This window comes from Elephantulus edwardii, unplaced genomic scaffold, assembly GCF_000299155.1.
Source record: "Elephantulus edwardii isolate Elephantulus edwardi_28Jun2011 unplaced genomic scaffold, EleEdw1.0 scaffold00059, whole genome shotgun sequence".
Classification (NCBI taxonomy): domain Eukaryota; kingdom Metazoa; phylum Chordata; class Mammalia; order Macroscelidea; family Macroscelididae; genus Elephantulus; species Elephantulus edwardii.
This window is the reverse complement of record NW_006399809.1, coordinates 6,803,305-6,824,289: the sequence shown is the minus strand read 5'-3', so window position 1 is coordinate 6,824,289 and position 20,985 is coordinate 6,803,305. Positions and strand designations below refer to the sequence as shown.

At 40.1% G+C, this 20,985-nt stretch overlaps 1 protein-coding gene across 2 annotated transcripts in view; it reads right to left on the bottom strand.

Moving 5' to 3' along the window:
• AMPH (amphiphysin) overlaps positions 1 to 20,985 on the bottom strand; it is a 340,422-nt gene that overhangs the window by 8,298 nt on the left and 311,139 nt on the right. For both annotated transcript variants that reach the window (XM_006887583.1, XM_006887584.1), the window contains 3 exons: positions 11,294 to 11,503; positions 7,788 to 8,051; positions 4,169 to 4,270 (listed from right to left, as the gene is read on the bottom strand). In XM_006887583.1, coding sequence (XP_006887645.1) covers positions 4,169 to 4,270; positions 7,788 to 8,051; positions 11,294 to 11,503 — 576 coding nt within the window. The remainder of the gene's footprint in view (positions 1 to 4,168; positions 4,271 to 7,787; positions 8,052 to 11,293; positions 11,504 to 20,985) is intronic.

Here is a 20,985-nt window from a genome sequence, read left to right as displayed (position 1 = left end):
ATAATATCTTTAAAGAAAACTACAAAACACTATTACAAAAAAACCATTAAGAGATACAACTAAATGGAAAAATATTCCCTGTTCATGGATAGGAACACTCAACATGGTGAAAATGATAATCCTACCCAAAGCAATCTACGTGTTTAATGCAATCTCAATACAAACATCAAACTCAGTTTTCAAAAAAGACTTAAAAGGCAATTGACAAGTTTATTTGGAAAGGAAAGAGATCTTGAATAAGGAAAGCTCTTCTGAATTAAATGTGAGGCATAACACTGCCTGAACTAAAAATCTACAACGCAACTATAATAATAAAAAACAGCAATGACAGACACATAGACCAATGGAACAAAAATCAAGAACCTAGAAATTAACCCATCTAACCTACAGTCAACTGGTATTTGACAGGGGAACAAAATCTATCAAATGAGGAAATGACAATTTCTTCAACAAATGGTGCTGACAAAATTGGAAATCTACCTGCAAAAAACTGAAGCAAAATCCACATATCATACCGCACACAAAAATCAACTCAAGGTAGAGACCTAGGAGTAAAGCTCAAAACCATAACGATTTCAAGAAACAAATTGAGTTCAAGCTTAGAATTACATTGTTATTGATTGCCATAGAGTCAAGCAGGACTCATAGCAACAATGTGAACAAAAGGCCTGAAGACTATCTGTAACTATCGACATTTATCAAAGTTCACAGGGTTTCCAGAGGCATGTTGTTTAGGAATGGCATGTTGTTGCCATTCCTGTTTCCAATAGAATGATTAGCTTATGTTATAAATAGTCTGGCAAATACAATGAGAAATACACCACCAACAGAGGAGGATAACGTCAATGAGACAAACTTTTAAAAAAATTAAGACCCTCTATGCATCAAAGGTTGCTTCTTGGAGGCTAGGATTTTGAAGCTTCATCTAGCATGCTTTGGACATGGTGCAAGGAGGGATCAATCCTTGGAGAGTGACTTCATGCTTGGAAGAGTAAAGGAACAGCACAGGAGTGAAAGGCCCTGGATAAGATGGACTAAGTGACTAGGGTAATAGTAATGGGGGTAGGTGGGTCAGAGACACACATGTTTTGACAGCATGTAACAACAATAATAACATGTGCATCAAAAATTTTCCCAGTGATTTCCACTCTTTCTCTTTTTTCTACCACCTTTCCCCTTTCTGTTTTTCCTTTCAGAAATCTCTACATATCTTACTAATTACCCTTATGAGTTTTTTCCTACTTTTAAAAAAATTCTATATTAGTATACATGCAAAATCTATATACATTGTGTTTCACACATTCCTTCATTTATACTGTGTTTCACTGATCATTCCCAGATTTTATAAAACTGTGTCTTATAAAATTAATCACCATTGATCTACTTTTACTGTCATCCTATATTTTCAGGTCTCTATAAGACCTATCCTAATTCCTTCAGGCCCTCTCTCTGTCCGCCAAACTCTGTGACTCTGATTTCCCTCCTTCTCTTCAGCTCCCCTGCCCTAGCCCTTTCTGCCTTTGAACTTTTGTACACATTTTGCTGGTTATCCTACTATTTTTACAGTAATGGTCTTATGTAATATTTGTTCTTATGAGATTGAGTTAGTTTACTACATAATGTTCTCTAGAGTCTGTCATGTTACACAGTATTTTACAAAATCATTCCACTGCTAGGAATATATCCTAAGGAAAATGGAATTGAGAAACAGACCAAGATCTATGTTCACAGCAGCATTATTCACAATAGCAAGAAAATAGACCAAATGCCCATTAATAAAAGACTAGATTGGGAAACTGTGGTACACTGAACCAGTGGAATACTAAGCAACACTGAGGTATAATAATTTTGTAAAATACTATGTAACATGGGAGAGTCTAGAGAGTATTGTGTTGAGTGAAGTATGTCAGTATTATAAGGACAAATGCTGCATAGGCTATTATTGTAAAAATAGAAGGGTAACTAGTAAGATGTGTATGAAAGTCCAAAAGGGAAAGATTCAGGGGCCAAAGGGACAGAAAATGGGCAAATCATGACAATAGCTGAGTTCGGTGGGCAGAAGTGGGAGGGTGGGATGAAGGAATGGGAAAGATTTCATTTATACCTGAAAAGATGGGGTAATGGTACACATAGATCAATGGTGTTTAATTTTATAAAACACAATGTATATGAGTGTTAGGATGAAACATAATGTGATGAAGGAAAGTGTGAAACTGCAATGTTCATGAATGAAACACAATGTATAAAATTTTTTAAAAAGTAGTGCTCAGCACCTCATTATTCAGTCACTTTGCTAGAAGGATTTCTTTAAAGAAATATAATTTAAACACTATAGTATTAATGTAAAGAACTAACTACATTTCAATGAATTTTGACAAATGGGCATATTCATTTAGCCTATATACCTTATATTCCTGTAACCCATATACCTATCAAATAATAAAGAATTTACATTACTGTAAAATGTTCTCCAGTGTGTCTGATCAGTCAGTCTGTATCTCTTCCTTTCAAAGGGGATTTTAAGAACACAGAATTTAGATGCTGTAAGGAACTCAAGTGGACATAAAATACTTGCTGGAGAAGATGAAAGACTACAGCCTTCATATGGATACATCTCAACATTAAGAAGACAAAACTCATCACCACCGGGTCAGCAGGCAGCATTGTGGATAGATGAAGAAAGACTAAAGTTGTCAACTCTTTCATCTTACTTGACTCCACAATCAATACCCAGGGTAACAGCAATCAAGTAATCAAAAGATAGAATTTATTGGGTATATCTGCTGTCAAGGATCTCACCAAAGTGCTAAGGAACAACATCATCAATTTCAAAACAAAGGTGCACCTGATACAAGCCGGGTCTTTTCAATCACCTGCTATGCACTGAAACCTGGATGCTGAATAAGGACGACAGAAAAAACAATACTTTTGAATTGTGATGTAGAAGAGTACAAAGTATCCAATGGACTGCCAAAAGAACACACAGATAAGTCTCAGAGAAAGTGCAACCAGGGTGCTCCTTAGAAGTGATGATGGTGAAGCTTTATCTCACACACATGTTGTCAGGAGACGCTGGTCCTTGGAAAAGGATATCATGCTTCATTATGAGAGAGGAAGCCCCTCAGCAAGATGGACTGACTCAGTGACTGTAATAATAAGCTTAAGTACATCAGAGATGATGAGGACAGCACAGAATAGGACAGGGTTCAGTTCTGTTGTTCACAGGGTCACTATGCATCATGGTCGACTTGAAGACACATAACAACAGCAATTAGCTCTGGCTGCTCAGTTCATAGGAAATTGCATGGCTCACTTGAAAACCATGTCTCTGGTGGCTCAAATCTACAAGCAGCTCTGTGGGAGAAGTATGGGTAGTCTCCTGTGGCACAATTTACAGTCAGTCCAAAAACTCAGTGGAGGATCAACTCTGAATTGGTTCTGACTCGACTGCACAGTGCCGAGTACTTGAAGGAGCCCTGAAATGGAACAAAGCCCTTGAGGCATTCTCTCCTCTCGCTAAGATGATCTTTCACCTAGAGGCTCTTTGTTTGGGCATCCTCTGTGGTACACTTGTAGAGACAGTGCTGAGGTATTTCCCCAGGCAAACTGGGAGCCAGAGGGATGGCATCTAGGGAAAAGCAATATGGAACAAGATGATTGGGCAACTGGGAAAATTGAGTTCAGGCCACTTTATTGGCAGCGATCTGGAGTCAATTCTGATTAGAAATAAAAATGTCATTCACACTGAGGCCTGTTTACAAATTGTGCTAGCACATTTGGGACCTCAACAGGCTCTCTACCTGATTCTACTCACCAGAGCTCGACCTCTACAGGCACTTGTGGGTTTACCAGTCAGTTTTCCTACCTCGCAAGACAACAAGGCAGGCACTGCTCTTTCCTGGTGATAATCACTCCTGGGAAGGTGCCATACATTCACATAGACAGTGTCGCATTTATTGAAGACTAAAGCAGTCACAAACCATCAGCAGAAGAAACTTACGGTATTTCAGAAAATATAAATGAGTTTGGAAGTCACTGCATCCAGTAACCTTACAGGGGGGGGCAGAGAACCCAAAACACACACACACACACACACACACACACACACACACACACACACACAAACCCTCCAAAAAGTGAATACATCCTGTGGCATCTGATTCTTTACCTGGTCAGCTTCTGAGTCTGATGGGACCACCAGTACCACATCACCCCTTTGCAAGTTAAGTTCATCAGAATTTGCTGCCTCAAAGTCATGCAGTGTTTCCACCTACAAAAGATTGCAAAGTAATAGATTACTTCAAGAAAAGGTAAGCAATTAAAAAGCAGACACTTTCAGCAGCACCTCTAGAGCATAAAAAGAGTAAGAAATGTATTCTTATTCCTCGTGAAAGAAAGGCTAGATAGTGGAAGGGAAATCCTATTTAATACTCTGTGCAATAGGAAGTCATTAATGTATGAACTACATTTTAAACAACACATTTTAAAGATTTGTCTTTTATTATCATTGTTTTACTGTTGTTTCTTTAAACGTGTTGCTGCAAATGACAGCAAAATGTGTTTCTTTTTTTCCCCTTTTTATTTTATTTTATTATTTTTGTGTGAGTGTACCGTCAAATCAGATCTGACTGGTACAGGGGGAGATTGTCCCTCCTTCCCCGGCAGAGCATCTGGTGGGTTCGAACCGTGCGCCTCTGGGATTGTAGTTGCAGCTCCTTGCCACTAGGCCACCAGAGCTCCCCAAAATGTGTTTCTAAGCACGGTCGTCAATTTAAAAGTGTGCGGCAACGTGTTAAAAATGTTTCCATAATATTAACTTCTGTCAGTTAGTAAACAGGAATATTTTACGAGAATTAAAGGATGACTCACCTACAACCAGGAGAAGATAAAACAGATGAATGGGACCTTCTAAGAATCAAATCCCTATGCACATCCAAAAACTTCTCCAACAGGGTAAAAAGGGAAGCCATCGACCAGGAAAAAGTATTTGGTGATGACATATCAGATAAGGGACTTATATCCAGAATTTATAAAATACTTGAGCACCACAAGAAGATAAAGCTAAATAATCCAATAGAAAAATGGGCACAGGATATGAACAGACACTTCACCGAAGAAGACATTCAGATGGCTAACAAGCACAAGAAGAAATGTTCAAAATCCCTAGCTGTAAGAGATGCAAATCAAAACAACTATGAGCTATCATCTCACCCCAGTCAGAACAGCAAACATCAAATGCTGGTGGGAGTGTAAAGTGGTGCAATCACTGTGGAAGGTGGTTTGGCACTTTCTCAAAAAGTTGCAAATAGAGAAAACATTTGACCCAGCAATTCCACTACTGGGAATATACCCCAAAGGGACCATAACTGACATGCAGGCAGATATATGCACACCCATGTTTATTGTGGCTTCGTTCACAGTAGGAGTTGGAAACAACCTAAGTGCCAATCAACAAACGAATGAAGAGAGAAGGCTGGGTTACATCCACACAATGGAATACTATGCTGCTTTGAAAAACAAGAAACTCATGCAATATTATTCAAAATGGGTGACCCTGGAGGACATTATGGTGAGTGAAGTATCTCAGTCATAGAAGGACAAATACTGCATGGTGCCACTGCTGCAAAACAGGACTGACCTTGGGTTTGGGGAGAGACTGAGAAAGATGGGTTCAATAATATATACTGCATTGAAACAGATGAGGGAGAAAACTGTTTAAAAGGGATATGTGATTAGGTATTTTTTCCATGATGGGAGACCAGAGCAGAGGCTGCATAGGGGGGAGGGACTGTATAACAATGAAAGAATTTTTCTTTTACTTTTCCAAGGGAGGAGTATACTAGGCGAGAGGGTAGGGAGGAGAGAAAAGTGCAACAATGAATGAATGGAAATCCAAAGCCTCTTTAAATTTTCATTGAAATTAATAATAAGCTAAAAAACAAACCAAAAAAGGGTGACTCAATTTATTTTCTCCTTTCTTTCAAAAAGACTTCCTTAATGTATTATCACAGAAAAATAATTTTTAAGTAAAAGGAATAATGGAATAAACAGTGTACCTATAGTTTAGTTTAAATAACAAGTCACTTATATGTCTTCCTGTCCTCTACCTGCCTCCATTCCACAAGATAAAGAAATTCTGTTTATTTAAATGTTTATTTTTCATAAACAATCAGAGTATGTCAGAACTGTGCAAGACTATCAAACTTCAAAATTTATTTCTCTGATGAGATACTGGAACTGAGAATGCAGCACATGGATACAGCACACTTAAGAAGCCAGGCTGGTCTAGTATACCCAGTTCTGCCCACACACCGCTGCCTGTCTTTCTGAATGCCAACGAGGACTAAACGCAAAAGAACACAGTGCACTCACTAAGCAAATGTTTAATGCTCTTTCATATTCATTCATTCATTCATTCATTCATAAATCATTATACCTATTCCTGTCAGAGACAGGATGAAATACAGAGAGGGAAAAGAGAGACAATGGGTGACAACTGAATTATGTTAGCACTGCAGAGGTACTTGGTTCAAATCCACCACTTTCTCCATAGGAAAAAGACTGACAATCAGCTCACATGTGATACTGCCTCTGAAAATTCACTGGAGGGTAATCTCTGGGTCAATATAACAACAAAACAACACAACTCAAGAGAACTCTGACATGCTGCTCTATACACTGAACTGTTAACCCATAGATCTACCCGCTGCTCTGAGGGGTAAGTTGGGTAGTCACTTCCTGTGCAAGTTACAGTCTTGGTAGCTCAGCGGAGGTATCAGCTAACAGTTGGTTCCAAATTGATAGCAGTGAGTTGAGTCCTTTATTACAATTCAACCCTCACCCCCTCAGATACACACAAATTTAACACTTCTGAAAAGAATCTGAATGTTGCAATGTAAAACCAAATTACAGAACGGAAAAATTATAACCAGCTGTCGTTTATGTTTCCATGACGTCTTTTTGTAGTCTCTTTGACTTACAAAAATGCCAAGTAGTGATACAATGGTCATTTTGAATAAAAAAATATTCTCATCAATTTAGACTTTTATAAAACAAAACAACAAAGAAAGCCATTCGTGTATTTACTCACTTGTTTTAAAAAAACTGCCATCTTACTTGGTGTTAGATACTGTACTAAGCAGCTGGGTCTGCCATTAATTCCTGAGTTCTGCCCTGCGATAGGATGTAAACCCATTTTGTATATAGTTAAGCAAAAGATAATTTAAAAAAACATAGTTTAGGGGCAAGATTAGGGTTACCCATAGAGCATGGGGGAGCACAGAGTTGGGCAAGAGCTGGGGCAGTGACTAATTCTGTAGAGATCTTTTCTCTAATTTATCCTTTTTAAAAGTAAAGCAATAACTGTAGTGTTTGCTTGTTATTCCAAACCAAACTCATCCAGTATACTTCAGATGACCATGACCGTCTAAGGCAGAGGATTTTCCCATAGGGTTTCCAAGGCAGTGAACCTTTACAGAAGCAGACTGCCACACCTTTCTCCCGTACCAGGAACACCTGGTAGATAAAGCCAACCTTCTGGTTAGCAGCTGAGTGATTTGAACCCTACACCACCAGGGTCCCCTGCTTACTTGCCCAGCAGCCCTAGAAGTCTCTCGATTTTACAATGTGGTGTTAGCAGGAAGGGGTAAGTAGTAAAAACGAATATATACAATAAAGAGTAAAAGTCAAAAGGGAGAATCAAAAGTTCGAACAAAATGGACTCAAAGCAAAAGTAAGTAAAAAATGGCCATAAAACATTGAAAGGGAAAGAAAAAAAGAGAGAAGACCTTATAGAGAAATCCAGGGGGCAATTCCTGAGCAGTGTCCTGTGCAGTTCCTGCCTGGTCAGCATCTCCGGCTGGTGCTGAGGGAGCCGGCGACGTGTCCTCCAGGGCCCTCGGCTCCGTCGCAGGCACTGTCTTGCTGGTGGATTCTGGCAGAGCCGCCTCATCAGTTGTTTCTTTGGCTTCTGCACCAACTATTACATCATGTTCTCCCTCCCCTTCATGGTTGGAAGCAGGCTCTATGACCACAGAAGGGATGACCTTCTCCTGGAAAGGAAATACGGCGGTATGAGGGGCTCCTGAGAATAAGAATTCCAGGTCCTCCACTGCTGGCCTAAACCTCCCTTTCACCTTCTTTACTACCATCTCCTGCATTCACCTCATGTAACTAGCTGTTTTCCAAACCCAGCTCAGGCTTCCATGTCTTTGGATCCAGCCCTGATGCACCTGTCTCGTGACCCAGCCTCCTTCAGGTCCTTCTATTCTTTTATGCGGACCAAAATTCTAGTGTGAGGATTTTTCTGGGTCTAAAATTATCATGCAGTTAATGAAGAATGAGGTTTCTGTACAAACTGGGAAGAAAGTTACTACCACCATGTAACTAATTTTTGACTCACGGAGATCCTACATAACAGAACTGCCTCAGAGGGTTTCCAAGGCTGGTATCTCTGCAGGCCTTTCCTTCCATGGTTTGGATGGTGAGTGTTTAATCACTTTATCACTGGCACTTCTAAGAAGCGTGATAGGAAATGAAAGGGGAGTGTACCTTACTCCGATGGCACTGGGAGGCAATCCTGAGCCTGAATGCCACAGGATGCCAGGTACAAGCTTCAGGGACTCAGGTATGCAGTGGTCCATTTGTTTCTTGATGAACGCTAACACTTGTTTAAACTGATATTTAACTTTCTACAATTTTCTTTATGTTCATTATCTTTACGTTTACGGGATTCCTGAATAGTCTGACACTGTATGATGGGTTCAAATGGGTGGTGTGGATTTCAAGACAAGGGATTAATACACTGCTCATTGGTTATTACACACTGAAGAGAATATCTCAGTGTTTATTAGCTCGACCATCTACCTCTGTTGCCTGGTGGAAGCAAAGCCATAGGGTTGAGGTCTCCTTTTTCATTTAATGTTTTAAACAAATATGATCAGGCAGGGGAAGTCTCACCAGCATAGAGAAATCCAGAGATGCTGAACTGCCTTTCAGGTCATACTCTATGTTTCCCAGAATACCAATGGGCAGAGCATCTCTAATCCTCCATCAGGGAAAACAATGCTCTCTATTTAAGAAGCCGAAAGTACCACCATTACCCACTATTTTTGCCCCAATGGGATGAAAGGGAAAGCTTAACATTAGCTTATTCGTTACTGCTTTCATCCACAATCAAGAAAGAGAAACAAACAGTGGGCCACAGAAAACTGTCCCTGCCTCAGTGGAGCCACTAGTATTGGTGTCACCCAGAGCTGTAACTCATGTTGTCACTGCCCCTCAGTGGGCCTCCACACATACCCGACCACACAAGTTCCTTAGTAATGCTTTGTACTAATATTAACCATCAATCACAATTCCTATCTATCACTGAATGCAGAAACAACAGCAGTAATACAAACAATCAGCAAAATAAAAATGATGCCCTTATTACAACAGATACAGAGGAAACCACATAATTCAAAGAATCATCGTAACTGGGCAATAATGATAGCTGTGATGCAAACCTAGGGAGCTCTACTGGCCTAGTGGTAAGGAGCTGTGCTGCCTAAAGGTAGGTGGTTCGAATCTGCCAGGTGCTATGAGGGAGAACGATGAATAATCTCCTCCCATGCTATTTCAGCCTCTGACTGGGTTCCACCTCCGACTTAACAGCATATTACAATTGCTGATCCAAGCACATTGTTGTTGTGTGCCATTAAGTCAGAACCGACTCATAGCTGACCATCCAGCAGGTTTTCTGAGACAATAAATCACACAGGAGGAGACAGCTCATCCTTCTCCCAGATCCAAGCACATTAGAAGGTTAAAAAAGAAATGTTGTTGTTGTTGTGTGCCATCAAGTCGCTTGAAACTCATAGTGACCCTGCGTACAACAGCCCTAAACTCTGCTGTCATGTGCCAATCACACTGTCTCCGATACACCCATGCTGATTACCCCAGTCACTGAATCAATCCACCTCATAGAGGGCCCTCCCCTCCTGTGCTGTCCCTCCACCCTCCCAAGCATGATGTCCCTCTCCAAGGACCAGTCCCTCCTCACATGTTAGAAAGAAATATTAGCAAAATATTTCAGCCTTGAAGGTATACTGAAACATATAAGCTGGGCATAAAAAATGTCTTCGTTATTATAACAAACTAAAACACAGTATGATATTCTGCTAAAACATAATACAAAATTTATTAACAGACATTTGGGTGCCCCACTGCCTCTGACATTGTCACCCAGTACATTCTGCATGCCCCCTCTTCACCTCCCATGATGTCACCATCCTGATCTTGTACTTAAACTTGAAGCTCCAACAGTCTTGGAGCACATGGATTTGTCACATCTGAACACAGCTCTGATGACATCCTTCCTGGTGTGTATAATGGAGATTGGGGGCTAACTCTATTCTAATTGAGAGCTATGCAGTTAGAGGCTATTCTCCTTTTATAAGAGATACAAATGGACATATACAGATGATGGAACTAAGGGAGCTCTGGTAGCCTAGTGGTAAGAAGCTGTGCTGTAATCCTGAAGGCATGTGGTTCGAATCCACTAGCAGCTCAGTGGGAGAAGGACGAGAAATCTCCTCCTGAGTGATTTATTGCCTCTGATAACCTGCTGGAGGGTCAGCAATGGGCTGGTTCTGACTTGACAACACTTAACAATGGTAAATCTGGGGACTTTTAATAATATCACCAAAACAAAAAATAGCAATATAACTACTGATGCTGAAGATCAGATCTTGCGCCTGGCACTGGCTCCAATTGTTTTCTCACATTATTGCTATGAAAACCCTGTGAATTAAGACAAATCCTTTCTCCCCCTACCTTGCCATCCTAATCCTCTAGATCTTACACATGGTTCCTCTTCTCCCTCATGCTACCTGGCTATTTCCTTTTGTTTTGTCCGTGTTTCAGTCCAGGCAGCTTTAGACACCGGAGACACTTGCAGAACCTCACAATGCGGACACTGAGAGGCTATTGGTATCACTCTTTCTGAGCATTCAGTAAACTCTTTTGGTGGAAACATTGTTCCTATTCAGTTGGAACCTACCACAGTCAGAGGGTTTTCAGAAGCAGTAAATTGTACAGGAGATTGTCTATTCTTATCCTAAGGAGAAGGTGGTAGATCTGAACTGTTTATCTTTGGGATTACAGTGCAGATTCTTATCACTAGGCCACCAGAGCTCAAAAAAATGGTGGCAAACCTATGTTACACCCAACAAGAGTTATCCCATTAACCAAAAGACACAATATTCTGACTGGCACTGTCTTTCCAGAACCTCCACGTCCCTGGCCCCATTACCTGAGGCACCGTTACTTCCACTTCTTCTGAAAGTGGCTTGTCACTGTCAGCTGTCTCCACAGTTTCACTATCAACTTTGGCCTCCTCTAAACTTATTCCTTCATCAGCAGAGAAAGCGGCCTTCTCTGTTTCCGCTTCCTCCACTGGGGTCCCCTCAGCTCCGACAACCAAGGTTCCAACAGCCACATCAGCTTCAGCTCCAGGTACAGCCTGTAAACCAGAAAACAGGACAGGTTATGTCTGCGTCTTCATGAATTTTGGCTGAGAGTCGAATTCAACTCTTTCACCTCTTTCCTCTCTGCTGAGCCTTATCTTACCTTGAAGCTTTCTTTGTAAATTTTACTGAATCACAGAATTGAGGGGCAGGAGAATCTGCTATCTTTGGTTAACAATCAGACCTCTCTCTTTTTTCCTGTATATACAATCATTGTACATACTGGGCTTGTCCTGCAGCTACATGTGGGTCCTGGAACCAGAGGAGCAGTGGCATAGGCCACTCTTCAGTCAAGGCTGTGAGGTGTGGATGATCCTCCCACAAGCCTTTCCATTTTATTAACTGAAAACAGATGGCAATGAGACTCTAGGGGGCATCTGAGTCACATATCAAAAAGAGTCTGGACTGAAGGCCTGGATCCTGGTAGAAAATAATATAAGAAAACCACCACAGAATCAGAAATTAGAAACATCTGCATTTCAATATGTACTTTACAATCCTCCTGGGAAAGATGCCAAAACCTAACTCACATTCACCTGGAAAGGGGGAGAGCTTTCTCAATGAGACTTCAGGAGGAGAAAGAAAGAAAGAAAAGAAGGGGGGAAAAGGCTATCAAACCTACAATTAAAAAGCACCACCTGTGCTTATGAGCAAAATGCCAAAATCAGATCTTGGATTTTTACTTGGGAGAAGTAAAAGAGAAAATAAAAATAGAATTTTGTTTTGTAAGTTCAGAACACAATCAAAAGAAGAGTCTTCTGTGGTATTTAAATCATGCAGGAATGAACTTCTCTGAGTTTGAGTAGGCGGGCCCAGCAGTTTAGTTCTGAAGGTGGTGGTCATGGGCTCCATGCCTTTAAAATGGCCCTAACAACATTATCTTGGCAGAGTGGATTTCAGAGGCTTGAGTCAGAAGGAGAATATTAAATTGATCCTATATGATATACCAAGGGCATATATCTCAAAAATTGATCTTGCTATCTGATGTGATTAGGATTAGCCATTCCTTTTCTTTATTGAATCAGCTCTACCCAATTCATCCTATTAAATTAGGAAGGCCTAATGCTGCAGATATTAACTCTCAGACTCAGAATCCTAAGAAGGGGAGAGATGCATCAGTCTTGTTTAATGGGCATCAGAGATGAGAGAATAATAACACGAACTACACACCTAGGTACCTAACAAGGAATTGAAAAATCAACTTTTCTTAGAACTTAAATCCACAGCTAGTAAGGAAAAAGAACCCTTTGTTGAACACATTTTTCTACCATGTATTTTAATTTGGGGATGAAAAATAATGTTAACTGTGACATTACTTATTATATGAACAAGTATTACTCAAGGTCTAGAAAGGTAATTCCTTCTCTGGGGAAGAATCCTCTAGTATGAGAATCTGACTCTTCGTAAAGTGTGCAATGATTCAAAACATAGACATCTGTAATTTAAGTATATTGGTTCCAAGAAGTCATCCTTTTACATAAATTTACAGATACTTATTTAAAGTGAATTATAACTGTTGATACAATAAAGTGGATAACAAATACGTTGAGATTCATACGCTGGGAATGGCTAAAATTCCTATAATAAAGTTTAATTAAAATTTAAGAGAATTGCATACTTTGATTTAAACAAAAATTGATCTTTTTATAGACATTATGTCATTATTGGCAAGATTGGGAGGAATATACATTAGAAAGGAATCTTAATTCCAAGAAGAGCTGGGTATACTTCCAAGTATTTTTTTTAAACTGTGGCTATAAGAATAGAATGCTAATAATTGGTTCTAAGTTTATATTTACCAGTTTAAAAATAACATTTTATTGTTGCAAGATACATGTATTAACATCTTCCATTTGCTAAATAGAATTAAGTGAAAGAGGCATTTATTTGTTGGAGTGTGCCTGCAGGAATGCAAGAGCACCAGCAGGGGGAGGCCAAGGACTCTGTCTGCCGGCGCTCATGCTCAGAGACCTCGAAGGTGCAGGTACTGCTGGTATCCAAAGAACCAATTTGCTGTCTGTAGGGTCGCTATGAATTGCACTCCACTCGACGGCACTACACAACAAGTATCACAGAAAAAAGAATGCAGCATATAGAAAATTGTTAGAATTATGGCAGAAAAGATCATCGAAACAGAACAAGCAAAGGCTTGGTGCCAAGATGACTGGCATATCTGATTGTAGAAATGAAGTAAAAAAAATTAATGACTTTGGAAAAAAAGAAGAAACCCTTTCCCGTTCACGTCTGAATTCTTTAATAACAGAAACTGCGGCTCTCTATTGTTCCTCTTGGTGGACTTTGGGTCAAGGAGGCGCAACGTGCTGGGACAGAGCTGCCTCCTGGAGATTTTTCTCCTGGAGATTTTTCTCTACTGTTAACGTTGTGGAAGCAGATCGCCTGATCTTGCTTCCGTGGAACCACTGGGTAGCGCAAACGGCCAATCTTTAGATTAGTGACTGAGCACACACCATTTGTAACACCTTTACTTCTCCTATTTTGCTAGACACTACACAATTAACAGTTTGATTTTAGAGAGTTTAGAACATGACATAAACAGAAAAGGACTCAAAAAAATCAATCAAACAAAACTCAAAAACCAAAAAAGGACTGTTGACTGTCTACACTGTTTCAAATCGTTCTGTTTCCGTCTTGTCCTGATTCTCAGGGATGTTCCAGTCTACCTTCATAGATGGAACATGCTCCATTTTTCTTTTTGGTTTTTTTCCTTTTTTGCTCTTACCTTGGAGAGGGACAGTGCAGGATAGGAAGACCCTCTATGAGATGGGTTGATTCAGTGACTAGAACAGTGGGTGTGGGTGTGTTGGAGACAGTGAAACTGGCAAAGGACAGAGCAGGGTTTAGGGCTATTGTACACAGATAGGGTCGCTATGAGTTGCAGGCGACTCGACAGCACATAACAAAAACAAACAACAGATATTTCCAACATGCATTTACTGACCCCAACAATCTCAAATACTCAAATTCACTGCTGTACAGTCAGAGATGACTCACAGCTGACACTCCAGCCGATCTGTGGAGGCTGTAAATGGCAAGGAAGAGACTGCCCATTTTTCTCCTGCTGAGTTCCTAGTGAATCCAAAACAATGAATTTGAGTTCTAATTCAAATGCATGACTTTAGGTACAACTCCCAAGTATCTATGCCAATCACAGCTCCCTACCCCAATAATGTTTTTGTTTTTCTGTGCTGCTGACTACCTCTCACAGCTGCCCTAGGCACAACAGCTCTGAACCCTGCTCTATCCTGAGACACATCTCCTTTCAATATCCCAGTTACTGGGTCAACCCATCTCATCTTACGTCTTCCTTTCTTGCGCTGTCCTTCCATCCTCCCGAGCATGATATCCTTCACCATGGACTGGAACCTCCTGGCAACATGCTCAAAGTATGTGAGACAATGTTGTTAAGTACCATAGAGTCAAGCATGGTCCATAGTGACCCTATGAACAAAAGATATGAACTCTGTTCTATAACGATAGTCGTTTATCTAATGTTCACAGTTTCCAAAGACATGTTGTTTAAGAAGTGGATGTTTCCAAGCCTGTGAGACAACAGAACACCGTAAAAATACAATGGAAAATAGGAACCTATTTCTTAGAGTAGGTATTAGCTTTGATGAAATCAGGAAAGATTTTAAAAATCTTCAAAGAAATTCTTAATCTCATAATTCTTTTTATACATTTCAATTCACTTGGATTTATTTCTAGGTTTAGGAGGAAAACCATTTTTATTCTATGCTTTGCTTTCAACAGTAGATTTTATCCCTGAAAGGAATAACCACATGAGAAATCATAGTTCTTTACTATGCCCCCCCTCTTTTACATGTTATTCAGAGACCAGATGACAGAATCTACTGAAAGCAGTTTAAACCTCTGATGTCCAATCCTATTAAATTTCAGTGACGTTACGTGTTATGAGTAACAGTACTGTCCTATTTTCTCATGAAATTATATTGTTAATTAAATTAAAACATGAAATGTAAAGCATAGCAAGCTTTCTAATGCATAACAAGAAACTGAGAAGACCATGGCCTGGATCAGGTGCACCTTAGTCTCCACACTGACATCATCGCTCTTCAGTGCTTTAGAGAGGTTGCTGACAGCACACTTTCCAATGCAATTCATCTTTTAATTTTCTGGCTGCTAGTACCAAGAGTATTGATTTCAGATGATAGAAGGGGAATCAATGCCTTTGAGCTATGGTGCTGGAGAACAGTATTGATTATACCATGGACTGCTAGAAGAAAAAACAGGTTTGTGCTGGAGTGGGTGAAATCAGGTGGCTCCTTGGAAGCAAGAATTCTGAAACTCCGGCTGACATATTTGGGACATACAGCAAGAAGAGACCAGGCCTTGGAGAGGGGCATCATGTTTGGGAGGGTGGAGGAATAGTGCAAGAAAGGAAGACCCTGGGTGAGATGGACTGACTCAGTGAACGGGGCAATGGGGGGAGGTGTATAAGAGACAATGAAGATGGCTCAGCATAGAGCAGGGTTCAAAACTGTTGTACATAGGGTTGCTGTGAGTCACAAGCGATTCGGCAACATATAACAACACAACAACGTAATGTAAAGGGCAGGAAGCTCTGGTGGTTTAGTGGAAAGAAATCCTGTTGAAATTCCAGTGGTTCAAATCATCCAGCTGTTCTATTGGAGGCGGAAGGGCAATCTCTTCTCCTGCAATTAACTGCCTCTGAAAACCTCCTGGAAGGTCAGCTATGAGTTGGTTCTGACTCAGTGTCACATGACAATAACAATTAAAGAGCAGCATTCAAGAAATCAAAAGACTAAAAAGAAACCAAAGACATGTTGCACTGAGAAAAATCTGCTCTCCAGCACAGCTCCAAAGTGCTAAAGAGAACAATGCCGGTTTAGAAAGTAAAGTGCACATGATTCAAGCCACGTATTTCCAATTTCCTGCTATGCATTTGCAAGTTGAATAATAAATAAAGATTACAGAAGAAGAAGTGATGTCTGTGATCTGTGATAATGGAGAAGAGTACTGAATATCCCATGAACTGACAAAAGAGCAAGTGTGTCTTGGAGGAAGTACAGCCAGGGGAGCTCCTCAGCATCAAAGATGGTGAAACTGTCTCACATGCTTTGGGGATGTTGTCAGGAGGGGTCAGTTCTTGGAAAAGGGCATCTTGTCAGAGAAAATATGGAACACCCTCCATGAGACAGATTGACACAGTGATTTTAACAATGGACTCAAACTTACTGGAAATAGTGAGGATGACACAGGAGCTATCAAGGTTCAGATATATTACTCAGAACATCATCACAAGTTGTCAACTCAGGCCTCTTGTTTATTACTGCTTTTTAGAGGAATCACTCAGAAACCACTAGGTTGGCAGAGAACAGTTTTGAGATAGTGAGAGGTGGTTCTTGCTCTGCTAACCGTACACAGCTCCCTGCCTTCTCACCTGCTTCAACAAGCCCCTTGCTGGAATGAAAATCAGGATCCTTTAAATATTAGCGGCAGCACTAGGAACATTTCCTGGAAGTGGAATGAAATGAATGCAATTCTAGCAATGCAATGCCTGAATATCAAAGCTACAAAACAAGTTCCATAAATCTGACAGTCATTTTGGAGATAGTGCCATGAAAGCACTTAGATCTCAAATGACTAAGGTCGGTGATGGGCTTCAGGAGAAATTGTCACCTTGAGGCAACATGTACATTGTAGACATCATAGAAGGAGGGGTTTTTTTGTTCCATATTATTGATACAGTAAATCACATGGAGATGCTTAGATGTCCTTTCTAAAACATGAGCTGATTGCCTGCAAACGACCCTCAGTGTCTAACCCCCATCCACGTGTGTAGACAGACACACTGCTGGGGCAATCCTTCAGCACACATTCTACTTTGAGGAGCCCTGCCAGCTCAGTTACCAACTGAAAGTAGTAACTGAAAGCCATCACCTGTTTCATAGGAGAGAGATGTGGAAGTCTGATCCTGTCATGATGACAGACTCATAAATTCTAGGAGACTGTGTGCTCTACTCTGGCTTCCTAAGAGCTGGTCCAGGCTAGACCTGGCTCCAGGTAGAGACAGATCTTCCAAACACACGCAGAAACAAGACCAACCCATGGCTGAAAATCATTGACATGCCATGCTCTGTTAGGAAAACTTCCACCCCAATTCTGCCAAACACAACATCTGTGCCCTGGGCTGCGTGGGCGAGCTAATCAGATGACAAGGCCACTGGTCCAGCCTCATCAACAGCTGTGGGTCACTCGGTGTCCTGACGCTGAGATTTCAGTCTGTTTGTGAATCTGATGATCTGAATTAGAGGTGATAGGGAATCATTTGATAAATTTACTTTCTTTCATAGGACGTGCTGTTTTAAAAGGACATAACATTAAGAAAAGTTAAAATACGTAATATTTGGTTTACAGTACCAGTGTATGAACTCAATATTGTCAATTTCTGGAAATGAAATAATGGTTAAAGTATTTAATCTACCTGTACCTCAATTTTCTTGATCGGTAAAATGGGCACAGTATATCCTAAAGAAGGCCTGTTTTGTGGTGTTCCTGTGAAATGATCAATGGAAGACACTGGTTTCTATGGGGATGTAGCTTCAGTTCACTCTTTCGTAACTCTCTTAGTCCTTTCCTCACACTGCTTCATCTCAGGCCACACAGTAACTCTTACAGGAGTCTTGGTGCTCCCTGAGACACCGAATAGAAAAACAAGGTCATTTACCAGGTGTAACAGGTTTAATTGTCTCCCCCCAAGTATCTGCTGAAATCCTAATTTGAGAATATTTGTTTGGAAAGAGAGGTCTTCTCCTGCTAGTAATGAAGTCACACTGTCCAGCTCTCTTATGCACAGCAAGTAGACAATAAAATGAAGGTAACAAGATGATGTTACCACACAAGATGAATTGTCAATTTCCACACTGGGAAAGTATGGGAGGTATTTGGCTTTTGTTTGGTTTTGGTTTTCCATGTGGCTAATACCATATAATTTCCACATTCTGTTGGGTCACCTTTTTTTGGAATGAGAATAAATACAAATCTCTTTTAATCAGTTGGCCAGTTGGTTATTCTCCAGATTTCTTGGCACTACCTGGTGAACACATCCAGGGCAGAATCTGTTTGCTGAAACATGTCAACTTATGTATGTACAAATATTATACAATCATATCTCTGAATAAATAATCATATAAAATCTTCACTTGGGCTTGTTTGGAAAGAGGCTTTGGACTAATATATCTCAAAAGGAGGGGAGATGGTTCATGCATGCTGCTACTGAGCAGTTAGCAAGATGTTGATACATAGTATTAGCCACATGGAAAAACAAAACAAAAACCAAATACCTCCCATACTTTCCCAGTGTGGAAACTGACTATCTTGTGTGGTAACATCATCTTGTTACCTTCATTTTATTGTCTACTTGCTGTGCATAAAGAGAGCTGGGCAATGACTAAAGTTGACATAAGAATAATTGATGCCTCTGAGTTGTGGTGCTGGAGAAAAAGGAACATAACTATGGATTCCCAGAAAGCAAATAAGTCTATCTTGAGGAAGGTGAAATCAAGTTTCTCCTTGGAGGCAAGGATTTTGAAGCTCCGTCTCTCATACTTCAGTCATTTTGCCAGGAGGGACCGATCCCTGAATAAGTGTATGATGCTTGGAAGGGTGGAGGGACAGTGCAGGTGAGGAAGACCCTCGCAATAATTGGGGCAATGGCATTATGTCTGTTGGAGTCAGTGAGACTGGCTCAGGACTGTGATGGCTTCAGGGCTGTTGCACTTAGGGTCACTATGAGTTGTGGGCAACTCAATGACACATAACATCTGACAACAGCAATCTCATCTCTCCTCTATGACTTGGTACAATGGTAATGAGAAAGATACAAGCCCAGCTACTCTGTTACGTTTGGATCTATGGAGAGATCACCTGTCTTCGTTCCCCTCATACTTCACCTAAAAGGAGAGGGTGAGGGCCAGTCCTCTGAACTCTCACATTTTCCTAACAATCAACTCTACCTATGGAACCCTAGATGAAATGTGGTAAAAGGAAAATATTCTTCTCAGAGAGAAGAATGAATTTTGATGAGAGTCCAGGAATCTAGCAAAAATTTGTGCTCATTCAAACCTAATAGATATTGAGTCTTTCCTCCTGAGTCAAAACTGAAAAAGACAGTCACCTTCTATGTGTAAGTCTTCTCCTTTCCAGAGTGCAGCTTTCACACACTTCTGTTTATCCCTCAGGAACACTTTTCATGATGCAAGAACAATATCTATCTTCAAATTACCATCAGCTGAGGTACCTCGATATGCCAGATGCTGAACTGGATGGATGTATTATTTCTAAGCCCTCAAAGAAAATGTTTAAGGTGACTATTATCAATCCTATTTTATGCTTGAAACAACAATGGCTACTATCTCTCAGAGCTACTGTGGAGAAAAATGAGAAAACTGGCACTAATTTTGATCACAGTAAGTGCTTGCTTTTCATAAATAGAAAAAAATTAGATGGTGACTCTATGGACCAAGCTGCTGCACAGACTTAAAGAAAAAAAATGAAATAAAATAGTTTCTTGAAACAAATGAAAATGAAAACAAAACTTACCAAAACCTCTGGGAAACAGCCAAAGCAGTAGTTAGAGGCCAATTTATAGTACTAAACAGACACATCAAAAGGGGGAAAAATAATAATTGTTTATTCTTTAACCCAACATCTCCAAAAAGTTTAAAAGAACAGAAAGAAAACAAAGGGCGAAAAGATGAAATTACAAAACTAATGACAGAAATAAACAGAAAAATAATTGAAACCATCAAAAAGACCAGGAGTTGGTTTTGCAAAAAGGTCAGTAAAACTGACAAACCACTACCAAAACTAATAAAGGAAAATAAAGACACAAATAATTGGATTAATAGATGAAAAGGACAATGTCACAAAAGAACCAACTAAAATTAAAAGGTTAACAATGGAATATTATGAAAAATTATACTGAAAAAATATGAAAATCTAGAAGAAATAGACAAATACTTAGAAACTTACAACTTACATAAACTGACACAGATCCAACTAGAACACCTGAACAGACACATTACTAAAGAAGAAATTGTACAGGTAATAAAACAACTTTCAACAAAAGTAATTTCCTGGACCAGACGGTTTTACAAGTGAATTTTGCCAAACATTCAGAAAATAACTATCATCAATTCTGTATAAAGCATTTCTGAATACAAAAAAAGATGGACTTCTCTCAGACTCATTCTTTGAAGTAAACATATCCTCGATATTAAAGACAGGTAAATGTTGTTGTTCTTGTTGTTATGTGCCATCGAGTCGCTTGCGACTCATAGCGACCCTATATACAACAGCCCTAAACTCCACTCTGTCCTGTGCCAATCGCACTGTCTCTGGCACTCCCATCCCAATTATCCCAGTCACTGAATCAATCCACCTCATAGAGGGCCTTCCTCTCCTGCGATGTCCC